General features: G+C 38.1%; 2 protein-coding genes across 6 annotated transcripts in view; one reads left to right on the top strand and one right to left on the bottom strand.

The window, feature by feature from the left end:
- The window catches only part of Ncor1 (nuclear receptor corepressor 1), a 153,486-nt gene extending 130,354 nt beyond the window's left edge, over window positions 1-23,132 (bottom strand). Inside the window, exon 1 of the mRNA XM_046422057.2 lies at window positions 23,002-23,132. The gene's annotated coding sequence lies outside the window, so the exon portion shown is untranslated. The remainder of the gene's footprint in view (window positions 1-23,001) is intronic.
- Window positions 23,133-24,813: 1,681 nt separating this feature from the next.
- Pigl (phosphatidylinositol glycan anchor biosynthesis class L) overlaps window positions 24,814-25,980 on the top strand; it is a 116,487-nt gene continuing 115,320 nt past the window's right edge. For all 5 annotated transcript variants that reach the window (XM_058572012.1, XM_046422085.2, XM_046422086.2 and 2 more), the window contains exon 1: window positions 24,814-25,085. In XM_058572012.1, coding sequence (XP_058427995.1) covers window positions 24,851-25,085 — 235 coding nt within the window. In that variant the 5' untranslated portion in view covers window positions 24,814-24,850. The remainder of the gene's footprint in view (window positions 25,086-25,980) is intronic.

Genomic DNA, 25,980 nt, shown 5'->3' with positions numbered 1-25,980 from the left:
TAGGCATTAGGCCCTAGGCCCCCTTCTTTCCCCCAAAAATCTTAGCATTAGACATGGCACACGGTAGCCATGTCTTTCTATAAATAAGAAACATATATATTATAAAGACAAAAATACATGATTCTAAATTTGGGAGTTGTTAAAAAAAAAAAAAAAAGTCAACTGTAAAGAGGGCTAGGTATATGGCTCAAGTAGTAGCGTGCTCACCTGGCATGCGTGGGGCACTGGGTTCGATCCTCAGCACCACATAAAAACAAAATATTGTGTCCATCTAAAGCTAAAAAGTAAATATTTTTAAAAAAGAATCCAAGAATATTTATAAATATTTGTGCAAAGAAAATATTGTCTTTATTAAATAATCACAGGTAGGCCCCAAAATAATAGCATAAGAGGACAATGAGGATGGGCAAGTTTTCAAGAAAGAATAAAGTCTATCAACTCAAGGAAAGCAACTGCCAATACTTGTGAGAATCAGAATTTTGGGGGCTGGGGATGTGGCTCAAGCGGTAACGCGCTCATTTGGCATGCACAGGGCGCTGGGTTTGATCCTCAGCACCACATAAAAAATAAAGATGTTGTGTCCACCAAAAACTGAAAAATAAATATTAAAAAAAATCTCTTTTTTTTTTTTTTTTTAAAGAGAGAAAAGAAAGAATTTTGGAACACCTTGTATTGTCACTATGAGCTTGACAGCATCTGAACATTTAAAGATTTTTCCTATGAGACTGACTAGTGGTGAAATTAAGAAGTGTGAGGTTTTTATATAACAAAACGTGTCAATATTTGAAATATCTGCATAATTCACATTTTATTCTCCAAGTGACTAATACAGATTGTTACAACATTTTACATGAATGATTTATCTAAAACATGAAGCTAACCAATAAATTTTCATACAGTACATTTTAAAAATGTAAATCATTGGGCTGGATTTGTAGCTCAGTGACAGAGAACTTGCCTAGCAGGTCTGATCCAGCACCACATAAAAATAAGTAAAGATATTGTGTCCATCTACAACATATACATACATATACACACACATATAATAAACCTACTGATATGGTTTCAGATTCTATACGATAATCAACCTTTAAAAAATTACCACTTGACTGGTTTTGATGGGAAATCAAAGAACATCCTCAATTATATAAAAAGAGTTGTTAAAATACCCCTCCATTTTTCAACTGTATATCTATGGGGTTAGGTTTTCTTTATAAAGTTTAATCAAAACAGCATATTGCAAGACATTGAATGTAGAAATAGATGGGAGAATCAAGCTATCTTCTAAAGTAAAAATATAAAACACCACCACTCTTCTTAACAATTTTTTTTAAATAGTTGTTCAACATAAAGATGTCATGTAATGGGTAGTGCTCAATATACATTGGTGCTAAGGATCGAAAATGGTAAGTACCACTGAGCTACGCCCTCAGCCCTATATAGTTTTTAAATAAATATCTTTAAATTTTCACTTTAGTCTTATTTGATAAACAGCATATATAACTCATATAAGCAAAGGAACTTCATAATCCTAAATAATTTACTCCTCGACGCTTATGATACAGAAAAGAAATTAAGGACACTAAAATCCTCAAAGTAATTTCTGATCTAAATTCTTTTAAAAGACCAGGTAATGTACAATACTTTCAACCTAAGAAAGATCCTAACCACAATCCCCCACGCATAAATGGTAAAATTGAAAGCTTCAACTTACATCAAACTATAGTGATACACGCATACTCATGTTTACAGCAGCTCAATTCACAATAGCCCAACTATGGAACCAAGGTAGATGACTATCAGTGGATGAATGGATAAAGAAAATGTGGTATATATACACAATGGAGTTTTATTCAACCATAAAGGAAAATGAAACGATGTCATTGTTGGAAGATGGATGGAATTAGAGACCATTATATTAGGTGAAATAAGCCATATTCAGGTCAAGAATCCTACGTTCTTTTGAATATGGAAGCTAGACAGGAAAAAAAGGAAAAGCATGGGGGCTGAGGTTGTGGCTCAGCAGTAGAGCATTCGCCTAGCACGTGTGAGGCCCTGGGTTCGATCCTTCTTGCCAACTAAAAATAAATAAATGAAGGTATTGTGCCCAACTACAACTAAAAAATAAATATTAAAAAAAAAAGGAAAAGCATGGTAGTGGGGCAGGGATCTCAAGAAAATCAAAGGGAGATCAATAAAGGAAAGGGATGAAGGGGTGGAAAGCAGGGAAGGAGGGGGGAAGTGCTGGAGAGTGGTAATAGCCAAATTATATCTTGTGCACATAAGAACAGGGAACAGGGGGCTGGGGTTGTGGCTTGGCAGTAGAATGCTCGCCCAGCACGTGTGAAGCCCTGGGTTCAATCCTCAACACCACATAAAAACAAATAAATAAAGGTATTGTGCCCAACTACAACTAAAAAATAAATGTTGGAAAAAAAACAAAAAGAATAGCTAACAGGGGGCTGGGGTTGTGGCTCAATGGTAGAGTGCTTGCCTAGAATATGTGAGGCCCTGAGTTCAATCCTCAGCACCATATAATGATAAATAAAGGTATTGAGTCCATCTACAACTAAAAAATATTTTAAAAAAAAGAATAGGTAACAGGGCTGGGGTTGTGGCTCGGCAATAGAGTGCTCGCCTAGCACATTCGAGGTGTTGGGTTCAATCCTCAGCACAACATAAAAACAAATAAAATAAAGGTATTGTGTCCAACTGCAACTAAAAAAAGAAATTTAAAAAAAATATGTAACAACAAATTCTATCATTATGTACAACTATAATGTACCAATTTTTTAAAAGTGGGGTAAAAAAATAGAAACATTTTAAGAAAGCAAACTACAAACCAGAAAATAACTTCAATGGAAAAGCTCTGCCATATATATATATATATATATATATACACACACACACACACACACACACATACACATATATATATTTACATATGTTTATATATATGTTTATATATATATAGAGAGAGAGAGAGAGATACAGACATAGATACTGATATATCTTACAAATGGCAAAATTTCATTACAACCTATATATGTACTTTTTTTTTTTTACAAATCACTAAAAAAATAACAAAGTTGTAGGAACATTGGATTAGCAAAGGAAATAATGCTGTTAAGTAACCATAAATAATCATAAAAAAGCAAAAAAAATCACTTTTCCCAAAAACTTAGCAATATATAAAAAAGTACAATAATGTACATTAATAATGTAAATTAATGTATGTATTAATAATGTATATTTAAAAATGTATAATAATGCCAAGTGTTGAAGAAAGTTTTAGAAAATAGGCATTTTTTTTTCACTTTCCTAGTTCATATATAAATTGGTACAAATTTGCTCTCTGAATAATGGCAATTTACGGGCTGGGGCTGTGGCTCAATGGTAGAGCACCTACCTGCCTTGCATATGTGAGGCATTGGGTTCGATCCTCAACACCACATAAAAATAAATAAAGATTTTTTTAAAAAAAATAATAATAATGGCAATTTATACCACATTACTTGAAAATATGCTTTTCTAGGAATTGTCTTAAATATATATACAAAATACAAGCTTAAGAAAATTATGCTTTCAAACAAAAATTTAAGCAGGGTATGGTGGCTCACATCTGTAGCCTCAATTACTCAAAAGAATGAAGCAGGTAGAATACTTGCACCCAGGAGTTGGAGGTCAATCTGGGCATCATAGTGAGACCCTATCTCTCAAAAACAAAAAATAAAAAACATTTAGCCAATAGGCAAAGGCCATATAAATGAGAACATTTTGATTTTTTTTTTTTTTTTTAAAAAAAGCATGCTGGGGCTGGGGTTGTAGCTCAGTGGTAGAGCACTTGCCTAGCACGTATAAGGCATTGGGTTAAATCCTCAGGATCACACAAAATTAAACAAATAAAGGTATTGTGTCCATTTAAAATTAAAAATATAAAAAACATGCTATGTATAGCATTATCATTTAATTTTTCACATCTGTCATATCTTCACAGAATTGTAACATTCAAGACAAAAATGTCATTTATGTACACACATTTATTGAGGCATATACTACTACGTACCACTGTTCTAAACTGGCATATACATACATCATATATATGTGTGTGTGTGTGTGAACACAGTACCTTTATTTATTTATTTTATGTGGTACCAGGGATCAAACCCAGTGCCTCACGCATGCTAGGCAAGCGCTCTACCACTGAGCCACAATCCCAGCCCTAAACTGGCAAGATATGCTATCTTATTGTGAGGAGACATAGGCAATAAACAAATAATCATAAAATAATAGGATAAAATGTTATAAATAAAACAAGGCAATAGGCAGACAGAAGGGCAAAAACGGAGGAAGGGATGAGGGGGTAGGGTGAGCATAGAAGTCCAATCTCAGCTCTGATGTGCTCTGGTTTCTTCAAACAGTCCTAATCTACACCTCTTGTTCCAGTGCAGTTATTCTCCATTTCATTCTCAAAATTGTCCCAGGTTGATTATTAAATTATATTCTAAGACAACCTTTGCACTTAAGTTCAAAAGACGAGAATGAAACTATCCTAGAAAAGATGGGATTTTGCAGGTTTTCTAGAAACTGGCATTCTCGCTCACTCTAAACATTAATCCTTTTTCCATCTTTAGGCTATAAACATTTGTTCTGGAATTCTTGTTTCATCTTTTTAAAGACTGTTTCCCAAATTATTAAAATATTATGCCTTCTCTTATACTTCTGATATTATATAGCAGTTACAATGCATAAAGTTACCTGCTTCAAAATAGATAAACTTCAAAAAAAAAAAAAGGTAGGAATTTACCAAATAGTAACATGTTAGAAATACAGGAAAAACATTACTATGACTTTCAATATACATACAATAAAAGCATAAATATGTGTATCATATACATCCACTTCAGGATAATAGTTACATCGAAAGAAGAAAGGAGAGGGGCTGGGGTTGTGACTCAGCGGCAGAGCCCTTGCCCAGCATGTGTGAGATACTGGGTTAAATTCTCAGCACCTCATATAAATAAATAAAACAAAGGTCCATTGAAAACCAAAAAAAAAATTTTTAATTAAAAAAAAAAGGACAGAGAACAATGGAGGGAAGGGGACAGTTGTAGATGTCCTGTCCTCCACCTACAACACTTTCTTAAAATAAAAAAATGATGGGAATATAACAATATTAAATTTTCTTGAATATAGTTAGTAGGTAGGTGAACATTTGTTACACAAGTCTCTGCACATTTTTATAGGACTGAAATAATAAATAACAAAAATCATCTTTATTATGAAGAAGGATATTCCCACTCATCCACAACTTCAGACTCATGAATTTGATTCGACTTTTCCTATGCCATGTCATACTTTTAAAATTACAATAGCATTATGAGGTTTTTATATCTAGATTGGCAAGTTTCCCCGCACTATGCTTTGTTGTTGCTTCTACTTTCAAAGCCTGAATCACCTTTCACAACTAGTACATTTACTCTTTCACACAAGTATCAGGGTCACACTGTCAGGTCCCATAAAATACTGAATGAAAATACTGAATTCATAGTCTGACTACATGGAGAAAAATCTTTATACTATTGAGTACTTCTACCCTAAAATGATTTATATGGTTATGTTCTATGATGGCAAATAAAATGTGTGCATATAATTAAGATAGAATATTATATGTGGTAGAAAAATGTGTGTGGAATATACGTATAAATACTATTGATTACATGTCAAATTTTTATATGCAAATACATGCATTCGTATATATTAGGATAAGAATTATCTATATAACCAGGCACGGCGGCACATGCCTGTAATCCCAGTGGCTCGGGAGGCTGAGGCAGGAGGATCACAAATTCAAAAAACCAGCCTCAGCAAAAGTGAGGCACTAAGCAACTCAGTGAGACCCTGCCCCTAAATAAAATTCAAAATTGGGCTGGGGATGTGGCTCAGTGGCCAAGTGCCCCTGAATTCAATCCCAGGTACCTCCCCCGCTGCAAAAAAAAAATTATATATAATGAGAATGAAAATTATATATAATGTCTACCTATTTAATATTTTGTGATTCTTAATAAACTTTTAATTTTGTTTCCACCATTTCAAAGAATTTGGAAAGAGAGCAAATTCAGGGGAAAAAAATTCAGCAAGCCAATCTGATCAACTGCCCCATTTTAATCAAGTATTTACCCAGTTAGGTTTTTAAAATAAAATGCATTAAAAATAAAATTATAGTGGCATATGCCTGTAATCCCAGCAACCTGGGAAGCTGAGGTAGGAAGATCACAAGTTCAAGGACAGCCTGGGCACATTAGCAAGACCTTGTCTCAAAATAAAAAGTAAAAAGGACTGGGGGTGTAGCTCAGTGGGTTAGAATGCTTTCCTAGCACACAGAAGACCCTGCTTTTTTTTTTTTTTTTTTTTTTTGTAGTTGTAGATGGACAGAATGTCTTTATTTTATTTGTTTATTCTTATGTGGTGCTGAAGATTGAAACCAGTGCCCCACGCATGCTAGGCAAGCGGTCTACCTACCACTGAGCCACAGCCCCAGTCCTGGATTCAATTCTTAAAACCACAAAAATAAAAGTTTTCTAGATAAATGACATTGAATCTAAGTTGAAAACAAAACTTGAAGAACTTTTATTTAAAATTTTATCTTATACAATGTGATAATGACTATCATAATTAAATATATCATCCTTACTATTTATTTCATTTTTCTTTAGAGAATGTGAGAAGACTGACTATCAATTCCCTTGGCCTATCTCCCACTTACTTCCTTCAAGGTCCAAGGCATGGAAGTCAGCAAATGTGAGGGTCAGGAGGTTTTGCAATTACCCATACAACACTGATTTTACAGATGAGATATCTAAAGACCAGAAAGATTCAGTAATTCCTCCAATATCAGTTGTCAGTGGCAAAAAAAGGGAGGCGGGGAAGAAGGTAGTGTTCTCTGCAATGCTTTGCAGCTTTCTCAGCAAGTAGTGAATCACATTGAGGAATTGAGGTGTTTGGTGGGACCATACATTAATACCACCTGGGTGTTTCCCCTCATATATATACCTGCACCTCCTTCAGGTGAATAGTGGAAAGCCAACATTTATTTGGCTTTTCTTTTGGGATTTGCTGTTGTATTGGGGAAAGAGGGTATTTATGGTTTTTTTTAAATAATTTTTTGGAAATAAATATTACATGCATGACTTAAGACTTTTTAAATGTATTAGAAAAAAACAAAGTAAAACATTGCCTTACCTCTTGTCCTTTAACTAATACTGTCCTCCCAGCAAGTAACCAAAATTAGTTTCTAGAGTATCCTTTAGAAACATTCTACATATGCAGGAGCATGTACATGCACACACATTTTTCTCTTACATAAATCGTAGCATAGTAGATATAGTAGATATATACTGTTCCATAATCTTTCTTTTATTACTTAATATATCTTGGCAATTATCTCATGACATAAATACTTGGTTTTTCCTGTTACTACAGATTATTTCATTATATGACTGTTCATGCATATTTTGTAAAAGTTTTCCAAAGTAATTCTGAAAAATGCAACTCAAGACATCCCAAGTACATAAAGCTATAAATGGAATGAAGAGGCAAAAGAAAAGATCTTAGACCAGGGTCATCTAATTTTTTATTAATAGTGATATATATATATATATGTGTGTGTGTGTGTGTGTGTGTGTGTATTCTATATATATATATATATATATATATATATATATAGAATCCATGTATTATGAATTTAGGGAGATTCTAATTTTCAGCAATAGTGAGTCTAGACTCAACACCTGCCCTCAATGACACTCAAATATGAGGTGATTTGTCCATTTTTCACTTTGTTAAAACCTTTGTTCATGTCCTAAGTTTTGTCAAGTTTAACCTAATATCTCAAAAATAAAATAAAGTCAAGCTTACTTAAAAGTTCTATCAGGGGGCTGAGGGTATAGCTCAGTTGGTAGAGTGCTGCTTGTCTAGCATGCATAAGGCCCTGGGTTCAATCCCCAGCACCATACTAAATAAGTAAATAAATAAATATTCTATCGGTCCAACACAGGAGGCAACTATACAATAACAAAATAAGATTTGCCCCTACTGGCATAAAAATTTATGGGTCACAGCAGGTCCTTCCTGTCCTCATATGAACTGCAGTCAGGAGACCACTATAGCCTGCTTCCTCAAAACCTATCCCTAAAACACAGCAAGTGTTCAGATCCTTTTGTTTTCTAAGTAGCACTCTTCTCAGAAATCTTACAAAGAAGCCGAAAGTATAAAAAATACAAAGGAAAAATATACCGATTCACTGAGAATCTTTTCAGGCTCCCCTTCCCGTAGCTCCCTGTCCTTTCCTCCACCCCTAAAATTCCAATCCTGGGTCACCAAGATACTTCTACAGAACACTTTACAGTTTGAAACCAACTGAAATAAAATAACCCAATTTAAACTTAGAGCTAAATGGGGAAGGGAACTGCCTTAAGTGGCAGTGTCAAATTATAAATTCAGTCCTTGGCACCAAAACTCATTAACTTAGGGTTACATGCTTGACAAATGAAATGTAAAACTTCTGTGACTTGTCTAAGAAACCAGGTCAAGGTTTTATGAACAACTGCCTCATACCATAAACACCAACATACATAATCATGTTTTAGGATGGGAATAAAAAATGATGTGTCATTGCTATAAGTGACAAGAGTACATTATATCTGAATTCTACAGATAATCCCAGAACTAACCTCTGTCTTGCAAACAGACATAAAATATGGCAAAATGAAATTGGTCTGTTTAAATTACTGCTTGAATCTTCCCATATTAAACAAACACACACATCTACTCAACAGGAAACATAGCTTGCAAAAACAAAATTTCAAACACAATCTTCCAAAAATAAAAAGCTAATCCTCCTCTAACCAGGAACTCCTGGCTTTTGGCCTACAATCTTTGCATAACCAAAATGTACTTGGATAAGCTTTCAAGGTGGCCTAAGCTATCTCGGAAAAAAAGCTAAAAATATACTTCACTGTGGCAAGACTGCAGATGAGCAAGGATGAATCCACCAAGGGTCACAATAGAGGTGAAGCCCACATTTCACCAAAGGAGAAAAAGGAGCCTATAAAATATGCAATTCAATTTTAACTGACCAAGTAATAAAACCTGTACATAAAAGTACAGGAAAGGGGAATGACACTGTGGATGGTAAAATTTTTACTAAACTGAAGCAAATTAGGTTTCACTAATTCCCACAAAGCAGCCCAGATCTAGCAGTCCAACTCCACGAGCATATTATACAGGGAAAAGCTAAGAAGAACCAATTATCTAGGTATCCCAACCAGCTGAAACCCTTCTGGGGATGAATTCAAGAAACTTTTTTTTTTTTTTAAGTTGTAGATGGACACAACACCTTTATATTATTTATTTATTTTTATGTGGTTATGTGGTGCTAAGGATCAAATCCGGTGCCTCATACATGAGAGGTAGTGCTCTACCACTGAACTACAATACCACTCTGAAAGTCAACCTCTTGAGTCTCAGTTCAGCCTCCAGAAGAGGAGAAACTAGAAATCACCTAAAGGAATTCTGTAATTTTGTACAAGATCACAGTGGTGCTGACTGGGAATAAATTTTCTCCTATAAAGTAAAGCAAAGCATTCTTCTCATTGGCTGGGTGATGAGGGGGATGTCCCGAGGGAAGGCCAAGTATTTTATTTGTAGCCTCTTATGACATCTTTCTTAGAAGTCAGGCAGATAAACAGGAGCTGGCAAAAAAAAAAAAAAAAAATGGGGGGGCACAATGGAGGTGGTTTACTGGGCATTGAACCCAGGTGAACTTCTCTACCACAACTTCTGCCATCCTACATCTAGCTGCAAAAACAGAAACAGAACAAAACAACAACAACAAAAAAAAAACTAACTAGATTTCCTACTTCAATACTCTCAACTCAAAAAAAGCACAGTATTCTTTATAACATATTACCACCAAGCTATATCCCCAGCTCTTTTTATTTTTTATTTTGAGACAGGGCATTGCTACATTGCTGAGGCTGGCCTCAAATTTGCCTCCAGCTTCAGCCTCCTGAGTTGCTGGGATTATGGGCATGAGTCACTGTACCCAGCAGAAAAAAAATCCTTTTAAGTTAAATACCCTAACCCTAACAAACTATGATACTAAAAGAAAAACTTTAATTATGTTCTTACATAATTATTTGATCCATCTATGAGTATGTGCCTTATCCAAAATTATCATGTCTTGAATTAAAAAAAAAAAAAGCATGTTGCTTCCCCGCCTACATAAAATGAGAAAGGAAAACTTTCCCAAGACAGTAGTGCTAGATAACCACTCAACTGAGAACTGTGGTATAGGTGCACTATATTGAATAAGCTGACTTGAAACAGTAGATATGGAAAACACTCCTTCCTTCAACTACAAAAACAAATACATTTCAAAGCCAAATGAAAGACCACTTGCCAAATCTCTCCTGAACTAACACAAAAAAGAACAGTGTATTGAGATCAGAAAAATATTTAATTTATAGATGCTGGGCCTGAGTCAACAGATACAGTATCTAAGGAAAATTATGGTTACCATGTATTGAAATTTTGTTCTATACAAGGGAACATACTAAGATTGTGTATATAAACTCACCTAAAAGTCTGATTCCATTATTCTAAGGCTACAGAGAAAGGCTAAATTCTCCAAGCTAATTTTTTTGTATAAAATTCAGAAACAGATACCCTTTTTTTCTTTTTTTTTGGGTGGGGGGGATGATGCTAGGAATTGCCTCATATGCTATGCAAGTGTTCTACCACTGAGCTACATTCCTACCCACCCTTTTTTAAAGCTTTTTTTTTTTAAATATTTTTTTAGATGTTGATGGACCTTTATTTTATTCATTTATTTATATGTGGTGTCGAGAACACATGCTGCGCAAGTGCTCTACCACTGAGCCACAACTCCAACCCTTTTTTAAGCTTTTTAATATGGTCTCAACCTGTGATCCTCCTCTCTTAGCCTGAGTAACTGGGATTACAGGCCTACACCACAGCACCCTGCTAGAGACAGGATCTTAAAAGATTATGTTATTTGCCTCACCTTTTACCCACTAACAAAGACTTCTAAAGGCTACTAAACAAAACAAGACTAATGAACAGGCTTCATTTCTAAGGTATATACCAAAATAAAGTAGGAAAAATACATTTGACTTTATAAGATTTGATTCTATGGGGAGCAGACAAAACATGTCACAGATACCTGTGAGGGTAGCAGCTAACAGTGCTTGGCTCGCAATACACTCCAACAGCAAGTCCCATTCCCTCTTCTTTCCACACAGACCCTAAGCCTCCCAACTTCACCACAACTTCTGCCATCCTTACTTCTAGCTGCAAAAAACAGAAACAGAACAAAACAAACAAACAAAAAAAACTAACTAGATTTACTACTTCAATACTCTCAACTCAAAAAAAGCCCAGTATTCTTTATAACATATATACACTTTATAATATATACAATACACACACATACACACACACACACACACATTGTTGATGGACTTCCAGTATTCTTTTTAAACCATAAATCAGAACATGTCACTCTCCTGCATAAGACTCCCCAAGGGCTTCTTGCGCACTACAATAAAATCCAAGCAACTTTAGGTGACCTGCAAGGCCCAACTTAATTTGGTCTGTTTACTCTCCCAATTGCTCACTAAGCTAGGCAACTTGTGGTTCCTTTCAGTTTCTCTACCAAGCAGCCAAGCCCTTCCTAGCCTGAGGCCTTTGTCCTCCTTTACACTCCCCTGGAATGCTGGCCCAGGCTCATTCATGTGGCTGGCTCCTCCTTAAACTTAGGACCATGGTTCAAATGTCATCTCCCAGAAGAACCTTTCCCATCACCCTACAGGGTAAACTCCTACCAGTTACTATTACATCCCCCTTTTGGGTCCTTTATGTCATAATCTAAAATGGAAAACTGTATTTGATTATATTTTGTCTTCCCCCACTAGAATATAAATTCCCTTGATTCCCTACCATATTTGTTGAAAAGAGAAATAAACAATACATGTATAGGGCTTATTTGAAACAAAGTTTGAAATTTTACCAAGGGACAAAAATTTATTTTAACACAAGGTAAAAAGGACACAAAGATATCAAGTTTACCAAACTTAACCTACAATTTCAGTATTCTCTATCAATAGTCAGTATTCTCAGTAAAAACCTCAAAAGATTTCTTTTTGAACTTCACAGAATGATTATAAAGTTCATCCAAAAGAATACACAGCCCAGAACTGTCAAAGTCTGAAAAAAGCAGAGTAATAAACCAGTGACTAACACTACCAGGAATGGAATAATAAAACAATAGTAATTTAAAGAGTATTGTAATAAAGGTGAGCTCAAGAAAAAATAAAGACAAATTAGAAACACTTCCAGCTGGGCATGGTGGTGCATGCCTGTAATCCCAGCAACTCAGGAGGGTGAGACAGGAGGATAGAAAGTTTGTAGGCCAGCCTCAGCAATTTACAGAGGCCCTAAACAACTTATCAAGACCCTATTTCAAAATAAAAAATAAAAAGGGCTGGGGATGTGACTCAGTGGTAAAGTGCCTCTGGGTTCAATCCCCAGTACAAGGGGGAAAAAAAAAAGTTGTCTTCTCTCTCAGTTCTCTTTCCTATAGCAACCAACATTACGGTGTATCCTTTCAGTATATCCTATGATTACAAGAAAATACACATAAATTATTTTTCCTCTTTAAAACATTACAACAGTAGTCTATTATAAATAACATTGCTCACTTTGCTTTTCTAGTTTGATAGATGAGTGAATATCTTAAATTCACCCATTCAGTGAAACCCAGAAGACTAATAATGAAGACTGCCAACAATTTTCTAAACTTTATTTTTTTGTGTGGTGCTGAGGAGCGAACCCAGTGCCTTACACATGCTAGGTAAAGTGCTCTTCCATTGAACCACAACCCCAGCCCTGCTAACAATTTTTTGAGTACATGAATACCATTTTTTAGCTACTAGCTTCATGCTAATTACATTATCTCAATTTTCAAACGAGCAAAGTAAGGAAGTAAATAATGTGCCCAAGGTCACACAGCAACACTGGTAACCTAGCTAGTGTTGGCTATCTAACTGTATAACACTACAAAAGAATAGCTGGGAGGCAGGAGATATGCATACATATAAAAAGAGTAAATATCTTAATATGTAAAGAACTCTTCAATCTGGAAAAAAAAGCCAATAACCAAAATTTAAAAATGACCACAGAACAGGGCTGAGATTGTGGGTCAGCGGTAGAGCGCTCACCTAGCATGTACAAGGCCCTGGGTTCAATCCTCAGCACCACATAAAAATAAATAAAATATATGTGTTGTGTCCAACTACAACAACAACCACAAAAAAAGAAAAATATCTGAAAAAAAAAATAACCACAGAACAAAAGCAGGAAATTTAGGAAAGAAATATAACTCCCCATAATAAAAATGTTCAACTTCAATAGGATTGATAAAAGGCCAAGCAGGATCACAGTTTTTCATATATTGTCAAAAAGTTTAAGCTCACACAAGTACACAAAATATATATGTGTATGTAAATAAACATATATAAACAAAAAGTAATCATTGTTTACCCATTTTTTTTGACCAAAGAAATATAGTGGCCAGAAATTGATTAAACAAATTATTATATTTTCATACAGTGGAAGTGGGATACTAAGTAACTGTTAATCAAAGAGGTAGCTTTAAACAAACTTGAAACAGTAGTAGACAAAAGAATACCAATATATTATGACCCATAATACAGAACAGTATATACACAGAGGAAAAAATCTGGAAGAACACGCAACAAATAGCAGATTACATCTAGGAAGTGGTACTGGTACTTTGAATTTTTTTTATATAATCCTATACTGTACTTCCAGAATATATTATTTAAAACAAAAAAAGACAAAGATTTTTAAATAACTTCTTCCTCATGCATTAAATGGCTTATGTGAAGGGCTAGGGCTGTAGCTCAGTGGCAGAGTACTTAGCTAGCATGTATGAGGCACTGGGTTCTATCCTTAGCACCACATAAAAAAACTAACAAATAAAGGCATATTGTCTATCTACAACTATAATTTTTTTAAAAAAAATGGCTTGTGTGAACAAAAAGTCACTTTTGCTTCCCCCTCCTCCAGGGTGTATACTCCTTTGTCTGGTACCTTTGCACTGTACCCGTTTTAGATCATAACTCCTAGACAGCACAAGTTTTGATTCCATTCCAAATATTTCCAAATAACGTAAGAGTTACTGTGATTCAAAAATGAATTAAAAGAACTCAATAAAAAGTAGTGCAAAGTTATTACTTAAAACATGCATTTTCAAAATTATATAATCTAGGACTGGGATTGTGTGGCTCAGTGGTAGAGTGCTTGCCCAGCATGCGTGAGGAACTGGGTTCAATCCCCAGTGTTGAGAGTCACGGCCAGGTCAAGATGGTGCCTGGCATTTTGCCAGAAGGGGCGGCTCCAGCTGCCTCGGGTGCCCACTTCTTTTGAGTTCTAGCGGAGTTTCCATTGAGTTCCCATTGAGTTCTCGCGGAGTTCCGGTGGAGTTCACGTGGGTTGGGGAATAAAGTTCGTTCTTGTTTGAATCTACAAGTGGCTTGGGATCTCTCAGTTATTTGTGCCCAGCCAGACTTCGGCACCCCAGCACAACATAAAAAACTAAATAAACAAAATAAAGGTATTGTGTCTATCTACAACTAAAAATATTTTTTAAATTATATAATTTTTAAAAATTATATAAGTTTAGAAAAAATCTATATGCTATTGCCAAGGGAAATGAACTGCCTATTCAAATATGAACTGTGTATGACAACAAAAATGTCAACAAGAATGACAGTTAAACAAAAGTAAGGGAGAACTGGATTAGACAAAGGGAAGGGAGGGGAGAGGGAATAGGAAGGACAGTAGTATTAATCAGCATAACTTTCTTAACCTTGTATTTGAATAAATGACCAGATTACTCTACATCATGTGCATCCACAAGAATAGGATCCTAATTAGAATAAGTGATACTCCACGTATGTATAACATACCAAAATACTTTCTACTGTTATGCCTATGTAAAAAGAACAAATAAAATAATTTAAAAAATAAAAAGCACAGGGGCTGGGATTGTGGCTCAGTGGTAGAGCGCTCGCCTAGCACGGGCGGGACCCAAGTTCAATCCTCAGCACCACATAAAAATAAAGGCATTGTGTTGTGTGTCCATCTACACCTAAAAAATAAATAAATATTTTGTAAATAAATAAATAAAAAATAAAAAGCACAGGAGAAGGAGCAAGCTATAACTAAAGGTGACCCTCATAACAAATCTAAAAGTCAAACCAGGGTTTGTGGAGTATGCCTATAATCAGGAAGCTGAGGCAGGATTATTTGAGCCCAGAAGATCAAAACCAGCCTGTGCAACATTGTGAAATCTCATCTCTTATAAAAAGAAAACTATCACCGCCATCATCATCATCATCATCATCGGACTCAAAATTTTGCAGGAAAAAAATGTAACCTTAATATATCCTGATCTAAGCCGGTGGCACATGCTTGTAATCCCAGCAGCTCAGGAGGCTGAGACAGGAGGATGCAGAGTTCAAAGCCAGCCTCAGCAACAGCAAGGAGTTAAGCAACTCAATGAGACTCTTTCAGACTCCACTGTCTCTAAATAAAACAGTAGGGCTGGGGCTCAGTGGTTGAGTGCCCCTGAGTTCAATCCCCACCCCCAAAACATATATACACATACTATACACACATACACATACTACACACACACACACACACACACATATACACACATATATGTATATTTAAAATATCTCCTGATTTCATACAGTTTGTGTATGATAAAGCAAAAACAAACCAAAATACAAAAGATCCAAATTTTATTCCTCAAGTAGACATTGTAAAGGGGGGAGAAAAAACAAAATAATTTTGTAATCTTGACTTTTTCTTCTTTTGCTCCTGACTAATCTACTTAAGGATGTGGGTTTTGATGTAAAACTACTAGGCATTACTATTCTTTCAAAAGAATCCCCAAATTCTATCACAATCCTATCAACCAGCCATTCCAAATTCACAAATTTTTCCCCCCGCACTGAAACTACTCCAAAATTTCCTGCATATGTAAAGCTAAAACATTCTTGCATTCTAATATTATCTATGTGGTCTCTGAGATGATCCAATCCCATGTTTACTTTCTCTTCCTCCCCAAAAATCTCAGTGAAGTGACAAAAATATTTTTTAAAGAAATACTTGGGGGCTGGGGATGTGGCTCAAGCGGTAACGCGCGAGCACGAGGCAATGGGTTCGATCCTCAGCACCACGTAAAATAAAATAAAGGTGTCCACCGAAAACTGAAAAATATTTTTAAAAATTCTTAAAAAAAATACATGGTTAATTAGCTAACTATGAACATGTTATTTCCCTGACACTGGTGAAATTTCTACCTGTACCTCAATTTCTGAAAACTACTCAACATCAAATTGCCATACATATATCAGACATTTACTACAACAACCACACTAACCCTAGCTACTAGGCTCTTTTCTATGCACTTAACAAATATTTACCACTCCTGAATGCAGGGTATTACTCTAGGAATTTTAAAACTAAATCAGATACACATGTGCCTATAAAGAGCTTATGGTCTAGTAGAGACTACTTGTCATGTACATTACAACAGAGCAAAGGTAAAGCATTAAGAATTTTGATAACACCAGGTGCAGTGGTGCATGCCTGTAACCCCAGCAACTAGGGAGGCTGAGGCAGGAGGATCACCAAGTTAGAGGTCAGCCTCAGCAATTTATCAAGGCCCTAAGCAACTTAGCAAGACCCTGACTCAAAATATAAAATAAGGGGGCTAGGGTTGTAGCTCAGTGGTAGAGCACTTGCCTAGCTCATGGAGGCACTGGGTTTGATCTTCAGCACCACATAAAAATAAAGGTATTGTGTCCATCTACAACTAAAATTTTTTGAAATGTTTCTACATATACATATACATATAAAATAAAAAGGTATGGGGATGTGGCTCAGTGGTTAAGCCCCCATTTAATCTCCAGCCCCGCCCCCACAAAAAAAAAGTTACAAAGACTTTAGAGGGAGTGCGAAGGAGACTTACTGATTGAAATGATATGTGATCAAACCCTTGAAAAATAGGCAAAACTGAACATGTAGTGGAGTCTGAAAGAGTGTGATAGAAAAGAGCACTCCAGAAAAGAGCACAGTACAGGAAAAACCAAACTTTGGCGGGGGGGGGGGGGGGGGGGGGCGTGGATACTAGAGATTGAAACCAAAGGTACTTAACCACTCAGCTACATTCCCAGCCCTTTCTTTTTTTTTTTTTTTTTTTTTAATTTGAGACACTGTCTCACTAAGTTGTTTAGGGCCTCACTAAATAGCTGAGGCTGGTCTCAAACTTGTAATCCTCCTGCCTTAGCCTCCCAAGTCACTGGGATTATAGGTGTGCACCACAGTGCAGGGAAAAAAACAAACTCTTAATACAACATGAAATGGATATATTATTTAATAGTTCAAACAGAATAAACAAACATGCCATACCTCAGTGTTAATACAAAGATTATCACTTTAAAGAAAATAACATTCCTTTTCCTTTAATTTTATGGCATGAATATCTTTATAAAACTAATATTTCAGAGCTGGAAATATAGCTCAGAGGTAGACAGCATGTATAAGGCCCTGGGTTTGAATCCCAGCACTGAAAGAAAAAAAAAAAGAGAGAGAAAAGAAAAAGAAAACTGATATCAAAAGTGAATTTTCCAATGTAGCATTAAGAATATAGTTCATGGCCAGGTTTGGTAGTACACACCTGTAAATCAGCAGCATGTGAGGCTGAGGCAGGAAGACTGCAAGTTCAAAGCCAGTCTCATCAACTTAATAAGGCCCTAAGAAACTTGGTGAGACCCTGTCTCAAAATAAAAAATATAAAGGGCCAGGGATGTGGCTCAGTGGTTAAACATCCCTGGGTTCAATCCCTGATGTACCTCAGTGGCTGAGTTCTTGCTGAGCGTTCATGAGGCCCTGGTTTGGATGCCCAGCACAAAAAAAAAAAAAAAAAAAAAAAAAAAAAGGTCTTATTTATCTATACTTTTATATAAAAGTTTTATACAAAAGTCCCTCATACTTAAAAAAATATCCAAAGATCTAATTGAAAAAAGCAATAGCTAATTTGCAAAATAATTTAACCTATTTCTTTAGGTCTCAGAATTTCTTAATCACTGACATAATAAAACTTCCATCATTGTAATACTTAAATGCAATGAAGCATAGTTAAATCCAGATAATCTCAAAGACATTTTTGTTAAAGAAGATACTCAGTCAGGCACTGTGGCACATGCTGTAATCTAGCTACTAGGGAGGCTGAGACAGAAAGTTTACAAATTCTAGGCCAGCCCTGGGCAATTCAGCGAGACTTTGTCTCAGAATAAAATAAAAAGGGCTGGTGATACAGCTGGTGGTTAGAGGAGTTGCCTAGCATGTTCCTGGGTTCAATTCCCAATACTGAGTATTGTTTTGGTGAAAAGATAGTCATCAAAATAGATTAAAAATTAATCAGGGCATAGGCTGGGGTTGTGGCTCAGCAGTGGAGTGCTTACCTAGCACATGCGAGACGCTGGGTTCGATTTTAAGCACCACATAAAAATAAATAAATAAAAGGTATTGTGTCCAACTAAATAAAATATTTTTGAAAAATTAATCAGGGCTAGGGCTGTAGCTCAGTGGCAGAGCACTTGCCTAGCATGTGTGAGGCACTGGGTTCGATTCTAAGCACCACATAAAAATAAACAAAATAAAGGCATTCTGTGCATCTACAAATATAAAAAAAAATTAATCAGCTGGGCCCAGGGGCACATGCCTGTAATCCCAGCAGTTTGGGAGGCTGAGGCAAGAGAATCACAAGTTCAAAGACAGCCTCAGGAACTTAGGGAGGCTAGCAACTCAGCAAGATCCTGTCTCTAAATAAAATATAAAAAAGGGCTCAGGATGGGGGTCAGTAGTCCCTGAGTTCAACAGCCGGTACCCCGCCAAAAAAACAAACTAGTTTTCTAGTTATCTTCATATCACTGATGTAGACCGATACCGTTTTTTCAAACTATATTTTCATTGCAGAAATGTAATATTTTGAAGAACTTTTAATTTCATATTTAAGCTGAATATCCAAAGTGATCTTTCATTCTCCATTCACTCCAATTTTTGTTTTAAATATCAATCATCATGTTGAATCACTCCCTGGATGATATGGTATAATGGAATGAGCACTACAGTAGATATCAGAAACTTGGCTTCTGCTACTGCCCATTTGCAATAACTTAAGCAAATCACTTCATTCTCAACTTATTCAGTTTATTCAAAAGTAAAACCAGTAAGGCTAATCTAAGATCCTACTTTCTATAATTCTATAAATCATTAGCATTTTGTTTTAATCAAATTTAATGTGATTTTGTGATCACTTAAATAAAAGTAAGAGTGGCACACATGAAAGAATTAAACTGTCTAAAGAACTCCACAGGAACACTGTTTTATAAGGTCTCAGACTTTCAAATGCAAAGGGTGGGGGGAGTAGGTTGTATCAGAAGACTATCCAAGTAATATTTTTGACCACACAAGTTCCTGGGGCAGCAGAAATGGTAGAACAGTATAAACGTTCAAGGAAAAACACTACCACAAAAATATCAAAATAAAAAACAGATGCTCAACACAATATTATTGCTACATTACAGAAACTTTTCATAGTTTTTCAATACTCTCAAGAAGTCCTGATAGAAAACGCTTTCTTAGTGCTGGGCATATAGCTCAGTTGGTAGAGTGCTTGCCTTGCACACACAAGGCCCTGGGTTCAATCTCCAGCACCATCACCAAAAAAAAAGAAAGAAAGAAAAAAAGAAAATGCTTTCTTAATCATCAAAATTACCTTTCATGCTGTGGCACATGTCTGTAATCCCAACTGCTTGGAAGGCTGAGGTAGGATAATCTCGAGTTCAAAGCTAGCCTCAGCAACTTAGTGAAGCCTTAAGCAACTCAGAGAGGCCCTGTCTCTAAATAAAATATTAAAAAGGGCTGGGGATGTGGCTCAGTGGTTAAATGTCCCTGGGTTCAATCCCTGGTAACAAAAACTAAATAAATAGATAGTTTTTCATATCCTCCAACCTGAAAAGGACAAAGTTATCAGACAATCCGAAGACTGAGTTATTTGTGGATATAACTGACCTATTCAACTATGCTTTATGCCTTTATAGCATTTAGTAATCCACCCAAAACATTAAAGGAACATCACATTGATTCTACAAGTGAATGACTGAAAACACATGAGCCTCTTACCTACAAATCTGTACATAATAAATTCAGATCAAACTTTACTACTTGCTTTGTACCATAGTCTAATAAAAATTAAATATGTGAAGTAAAAGAAAAGATGGAGCCTGGCGCTATAACACGTGTCCATAGTCCCAACTACTGGAGAGGCCAAGGCTTAATCCCAGGAATAGAAGGCCACACATTGAAATCCCATCTCAAAATAAATAAGAAAGAACAGATGGAAGTAACTAAAGAGTTTTATCATATCCAGGCACAAATAAGAATTTGAAATTACAACTAAGATAGATCACAAAATATAATTAAAAACTAAGTAACAAAAACATATAAAAAACGAACAAGCCAGAGTGATGGCACATACTAGTAAACCCAGGGACTTGGGAGACTGAGGTTAGAGGACAGCAAGTTCCAGGCCAGCCCTAGACTAATTGTCATAGTTTCATAGTTTTAAACTAAGAGGACAGTCCAAACACTTAAGTTTTACTATATTTTTTAAATCTACAAAAGCATCAAGTTAAAATATATATATATATATTTCTCTAGAGGCCATGGAGAGAATTATAGCTTCCATAGATACGTCACAGCAGATAACAGGTATATTCTGATAAGTAATGTGAATACATTTTTCTAACTAGATTCTTATGTTTATTCATTCAATAAAAAATTGCAGTGTCTGGTGTGAATATACTATGTATACAACCAGAGATATGAAAAATTGTGCTCTTTATGTGTAATAAGAATTGTAATGCATTCCGCTGTCATATATAAATTAAAATTTTTTTTTTTAATTTGCAGTGTCAAAATCTCTCTCTCTCTCTCCCTCCCCCTTACTAGGTGCTTAACCAGAGATAAAATCAGAGAAGGGCCTATCCTGCTCTCAAAAAGAGATAAACCAGAACATAAATACCAACAGTACAAGGTAGAAAGTGTAAGCACTGAGAGAGATAAGCAGATAAAGCAATACAGGATCTCAGAGGGAGTTGTTACTACCTCACAGAAACACAACCTTTTCAATCTGTTTAAAGCAATTTCATAACTGTTAACTCCCTTTAGGCGCATAACAGCCGCCCATAGATAGATAAATGGTTTCCTAATATTAGAGATAAGGAAACTGAAGCACAGAGAAGTTGATATGTTCCAAAACGTCAGTTACAAGAAGAATCAGAAATTAATATTACATTTTCTCCGGGGGAGTAGTTCAATATATGGCATATCTTTTGTAAAAGTTAAGAGTATTTTGGTATTTAACTAATCATTTCCTAGTACGACTATTTTACATGTAAATACATATACATACACACACCTTGATTTTCATTAACCGCTGGGCTTAAGGCAAGACAAGCAACTGGAAACTATAAATATGAAAGTAAACTTCCAGTGGATTTTAATAGAATGAAAAAATTAGATTTCTCTCTAGCAATTTGTGGTTAATTCTTCTGTAATTTTTACCTATGTATAAATAAGATTCTAAAATAGGTCTGATCCTGAGTCCAGGCAAGTGCAAGCTGGTTTATCCAATAAGTTATCTTTATGAAAGTATACATCAAAATATTTCCATGAAACTACTAAAACTTAAATACTGTCATGCCATCAAATTTTCAGTGACCCAGAATCATCGCAGTTATTGATCAGAATATACTGAAGGAAGGAAGGAATATGTATAGGCATTTTAAAATCCCAGACCTGTTGCTCTCTGCACACAGTCACGTTCAGCCAGCCTCCCATCATTGCCTCACGAGGGGGCACACAAGAATTGTAAATTTCAATATAATTAGGACATAATTAAGAAAGCAAACCTGATGCAGGTGAATATACTAATCCCAAAGATTAGAATGCCCCATACCCCTACTCTCCAAGGTTAATTCTGTTGAAGAGGCACCGTAGCAATGAAACTCTTGACATTTCCTAGGCAAATACTTCTCATAAATACCATTTATTCCCATCTATTCCTTTAATCCACGACTACTCCTGGTCTAGGTAATTCGAAGAATTCAATCAGCTCTCCATTAAAGCTGATTTCTCCATTATACTTTTTCCAAATCCTTCATCTGGCACACGAAAACACCAACAATAAACGGCGGAAGGTATAGGGTTCGGATCTTTGCCAGCTCCACCACTACCCACCCTTCGCCATTACAGCCCGAAGTGGTCAGGTTAGAAAGGTGAACTACTCGGCTCCTTCACGTACTCGTCCAACGCTGTCACCCTCCCTAACCCTTCCACACTCCCAAGACGGCCACTAACTCCGCCTAAGAGTGAGCCCAGGCCCGCCACCTGCGCCGGCCCCACCCGGGGAACCCTTGGCCATCGCGTCCCCCCTCCGCCAACCCTGCAGGCTCCGCTCGCCCCTTCCCCACAGGACACGTCGGGGTCGGCCCCGGCCCGGCCGCAGCCCATTCTTCTTCCAAACTCCAGAAGCCTCCACTCGCCTAGCCCGAGCCCTCCGCCGCGCCCGACTCGCCCCTGGGTGGCCAAAGAGAAGGGGCCGGCAGCTGGGACGGGACCCGACCTAGCGGGGCCCGCGACGCCCTTCCCCGGGCCGAAAAGCTGCCCCCACGGCCGGTGCCCTGAGAGTCCTCGGAAGCCCCGGGGCGAGAAGGGGCCCGGAGGCCGGCGCTGCGGGCGCCGGGGCCTACTCACCGGGAGCTGGCAGAGCGTGGGAGCCGGCGCGTCCCCCGGCCTAAGGAGCAGGACGCGGCCCCGGCGCGCGGCCCTACGCCGGGACCTCGCTCGGCGCGGCGAGCCAGACACTCACTCCAGCCGCTGCCGCCGCCGCTGCTGCTGCTTCGCCACCTTGGCCGCCATCTTGACTCAACCCCTCTCCCTCCCCCCCACCAGCCCAGCGGCCGCGGCTAAGGCGGCTCCGGCGCCGGCTCCTCCTCCTTCCGGAGGGCTTAGAGACCGACTCCCTCCGCTGGCGGAGCGCCTTTCTTACTTCGGCGGAGCTTCCTGGGTCGCGCAGCTCCGGACTCCTTCTGGTTTCGCCTCAGTGTGGCGGCAGCGGTCCCCCCCAAACACAAATAGGCCGGGGCAGCGTCGCCCCCAATGGGACCCAGCGCTGCTGCCATGGCGCACCCGGCCTGAGGAGCCTGCCGCGAGCCGGCCCGCTCCGGAGCGCTCGGGGGCTACCTCCCGGCGTGGGAAAGGACAGGGCGCCCGTCTATGCCTCGGGTCCTGCTACCCCCTTCAACGGCACGGCTGGATGGCGACGGCCTCCACTGCCCGGGGCTGCAAAGACAGAATCCGGGTCCACGTGGCACGCCGACTTACCCGATACTTTAGCACCAAGCCCTCACCGAAATGCGAAATGCCGGGCGAGGCCGATTTGCCCATCACATCGCTCTTGAATCTAACTCCGAAGAGGAGTTAGGGCCCTCGAGACTCAGGAAGTGCACACTCCCCCCCACTGACTCTTCTAGTGAAATTACTGGCCAGTTCCCCGTGACCGCATACTTTTCCTTTAGTAAAATCATCATTCACATCCCAAAATTGAAAAGGGAACGCAAAGTTAAGGTATTTTGCCGTTTCGGAAAACATTCATCCGGATAACGGGGCTAAACCATATAATTAGAAAAGCCCCTGGTGCCTGTCATCTCAGTGACTCCCAAGGCTGAGGCAGGAGGATCCCAAGGTCCAGGCCAGCCTGGGTGACTAAGTGAGCCCCTCAACAATTTAGCGAGACCCTTTTCAAAACAACAACAATAACAACAACAACAACAACAATAAAATGTTTAGGGCTAGGGATGTATTTCAGTGGTAAAGTTCCTCTGGGCTCCACCCATACTATCCGCCTCCCATCTCCCCTCCCCGAAAAAGAAATGGGTTAGAAAATGATGAATTAAAAAGAGGCGAGAAGTCTGCTTGCAAAACGTGGGAACTTTCTGTTATGGTGACACATGCCAGTAATTCCAGCGATTTGGGAGGATGAGGCAAAAGGATCATAAATCCAAGGCCGGCCTCAACAATTTAGCAAGACCCTGTTTAAATATAAAAAAATTAAAAGCCTGGCCATGTAACTTAGTAGTAAAGTGCCTCAGGGTTCAGTCCTGGGTCCCCTCCACCCACCAACCCCCCCCCCAAAAAAATAACCCACAAGATGTGGAAGTTTATTTTCAAATGCTTTTCCTTAAACACATTATATTGTGAGGCAGGACAAGGGTATTAAATTGGACGGCATGGGGTTCGGGTCAGCTCTGAAACCTAGCAGGCACCAGACTTCGTGTACAAAAGATGGAGAGAAGGTTGGGGATTTAGTTCAGCGGCAGTGCGCTTGCCCTGAGTTTGGTCCTCGGCCCTGAAAGAAAAATAAAGATGGAGAGAGCACAGTATGCTGAGAAGCTTCAGTGTCAGAAGACAAATCCTACTTTTGAGTCGCAAGCAAAGATGCACTCAAACGCGGAACGGAATTTCAGTGGGTGCGGTTTTCCTGCCGGAGTCAGGGTCAACTGCAGCCTTCCCAATTGCACAGGCGCAGTGCCACTTACCCAGCATGGAAGCGTTGTGTCTCGGCTGTGTGTTGGCGGCGGTTCTAACGTGGGGTTTTCTCTGCTTTTGGGACTCTGCAGAACGAATGAAGACTGCGGAGCAAGCAGGCCTGTTGAAATCCGGAAGCCGAACCCTTCTTGTGATCGCGCACCCCGATGATGAAGCCATGTTCTTTGCTCCCACAGTGCTAGGTTTGGCACGCCTGAAGCACCGGATGTCCCTGCTCTGCTTCTCTGCAGGTAGGAGGCCTTAAGTGATCGCTGGGAGCCTGGGCTGTGAAGGATTTGGGTACTAGTCAACCTCAATATACTCCTTCCCGAAGGGTTTTCAATTGTAGGGAGCTAAATGAATACACCGAAGGTCTTTCCTTTGAACTCCTTCCAGGCTGACAGGGAGCAGCTGGCCTCCCAGGTGAGTTTGGGGGATGTCTGCAGCTTGCATACTCCACTCTCCGCTGGCAGGATTGAGGAGAGGAAAGGGAGTTTCTCACCATTGGTTCCACTCAGTGCCAGAATTTTCATTGGGAACTGGGACTGTATTAGTTATTTTGGAACCTTTCATTTGCAGAAGGGTCAAGAACAGTGATATTACTATGTAGTACAGCAAAAACAATTTATTCTGTATGGTGCCTGTTCAATCCTTAAAATTTCGCTTCTAATAATAGCAAAGGACCTTCTGCATGTTGAATCCGTATTGTGCTACAAAGTTGCGTGTGTCAAACTGGAGGAGGGACTCAGATAAATAGTAATTTTGTAGATAATTTTAGAGGTCATCTCCACCCAACTTTCCGTGAAAGAGCCATTCAACGAATAGGGCTAGTATTCTGATTCAGAAAACATCAAATGAGAAAAAAAAAAAAGTGACCGTGGTGCTTAATCATGACCATAATTGCACAGCTGTGTAAATGAAGTAATCGAGCTGTATACAATGTGTGGATTTTATAGTATGTCAAATTATATCTCAATAAATCAACAAATCAGTTGTTTTTAGTTGCTCATAACCTCTTTTCCTATTTGGTTGTGTTATTTCAATCCTTTCTATACAAATTTCACAGAAATCACATTTAATACAATTGTATTCTTTTCACTTAACATTTATTTTTCACTTACCTAGCATATGTTAAACATTTATGGT

Source organism: Marmota monax, unplaced genomic scaffold, assembly GCF_021218885.2.
Source record: "Marmota monax isolate L192 unplaced genomic scaffold, Marmota_monax_Labrador192_F-V1.1 WCK01_AAM20220418_F8-fsc00311, whole genome shotgun sequence".
In the NCBI taxonomy this organism is placed as follows: domain Eukaryota; kingdom Metazoa; phylum Chordata; class Mammalia; order Rodentia; family Sciuridae; genus Marmota; species Marmota monax.
Note: the sequence above shows the minus strand (reverse complement) of the source record. Positions and strands in the feature narration are given on the sequence as shown.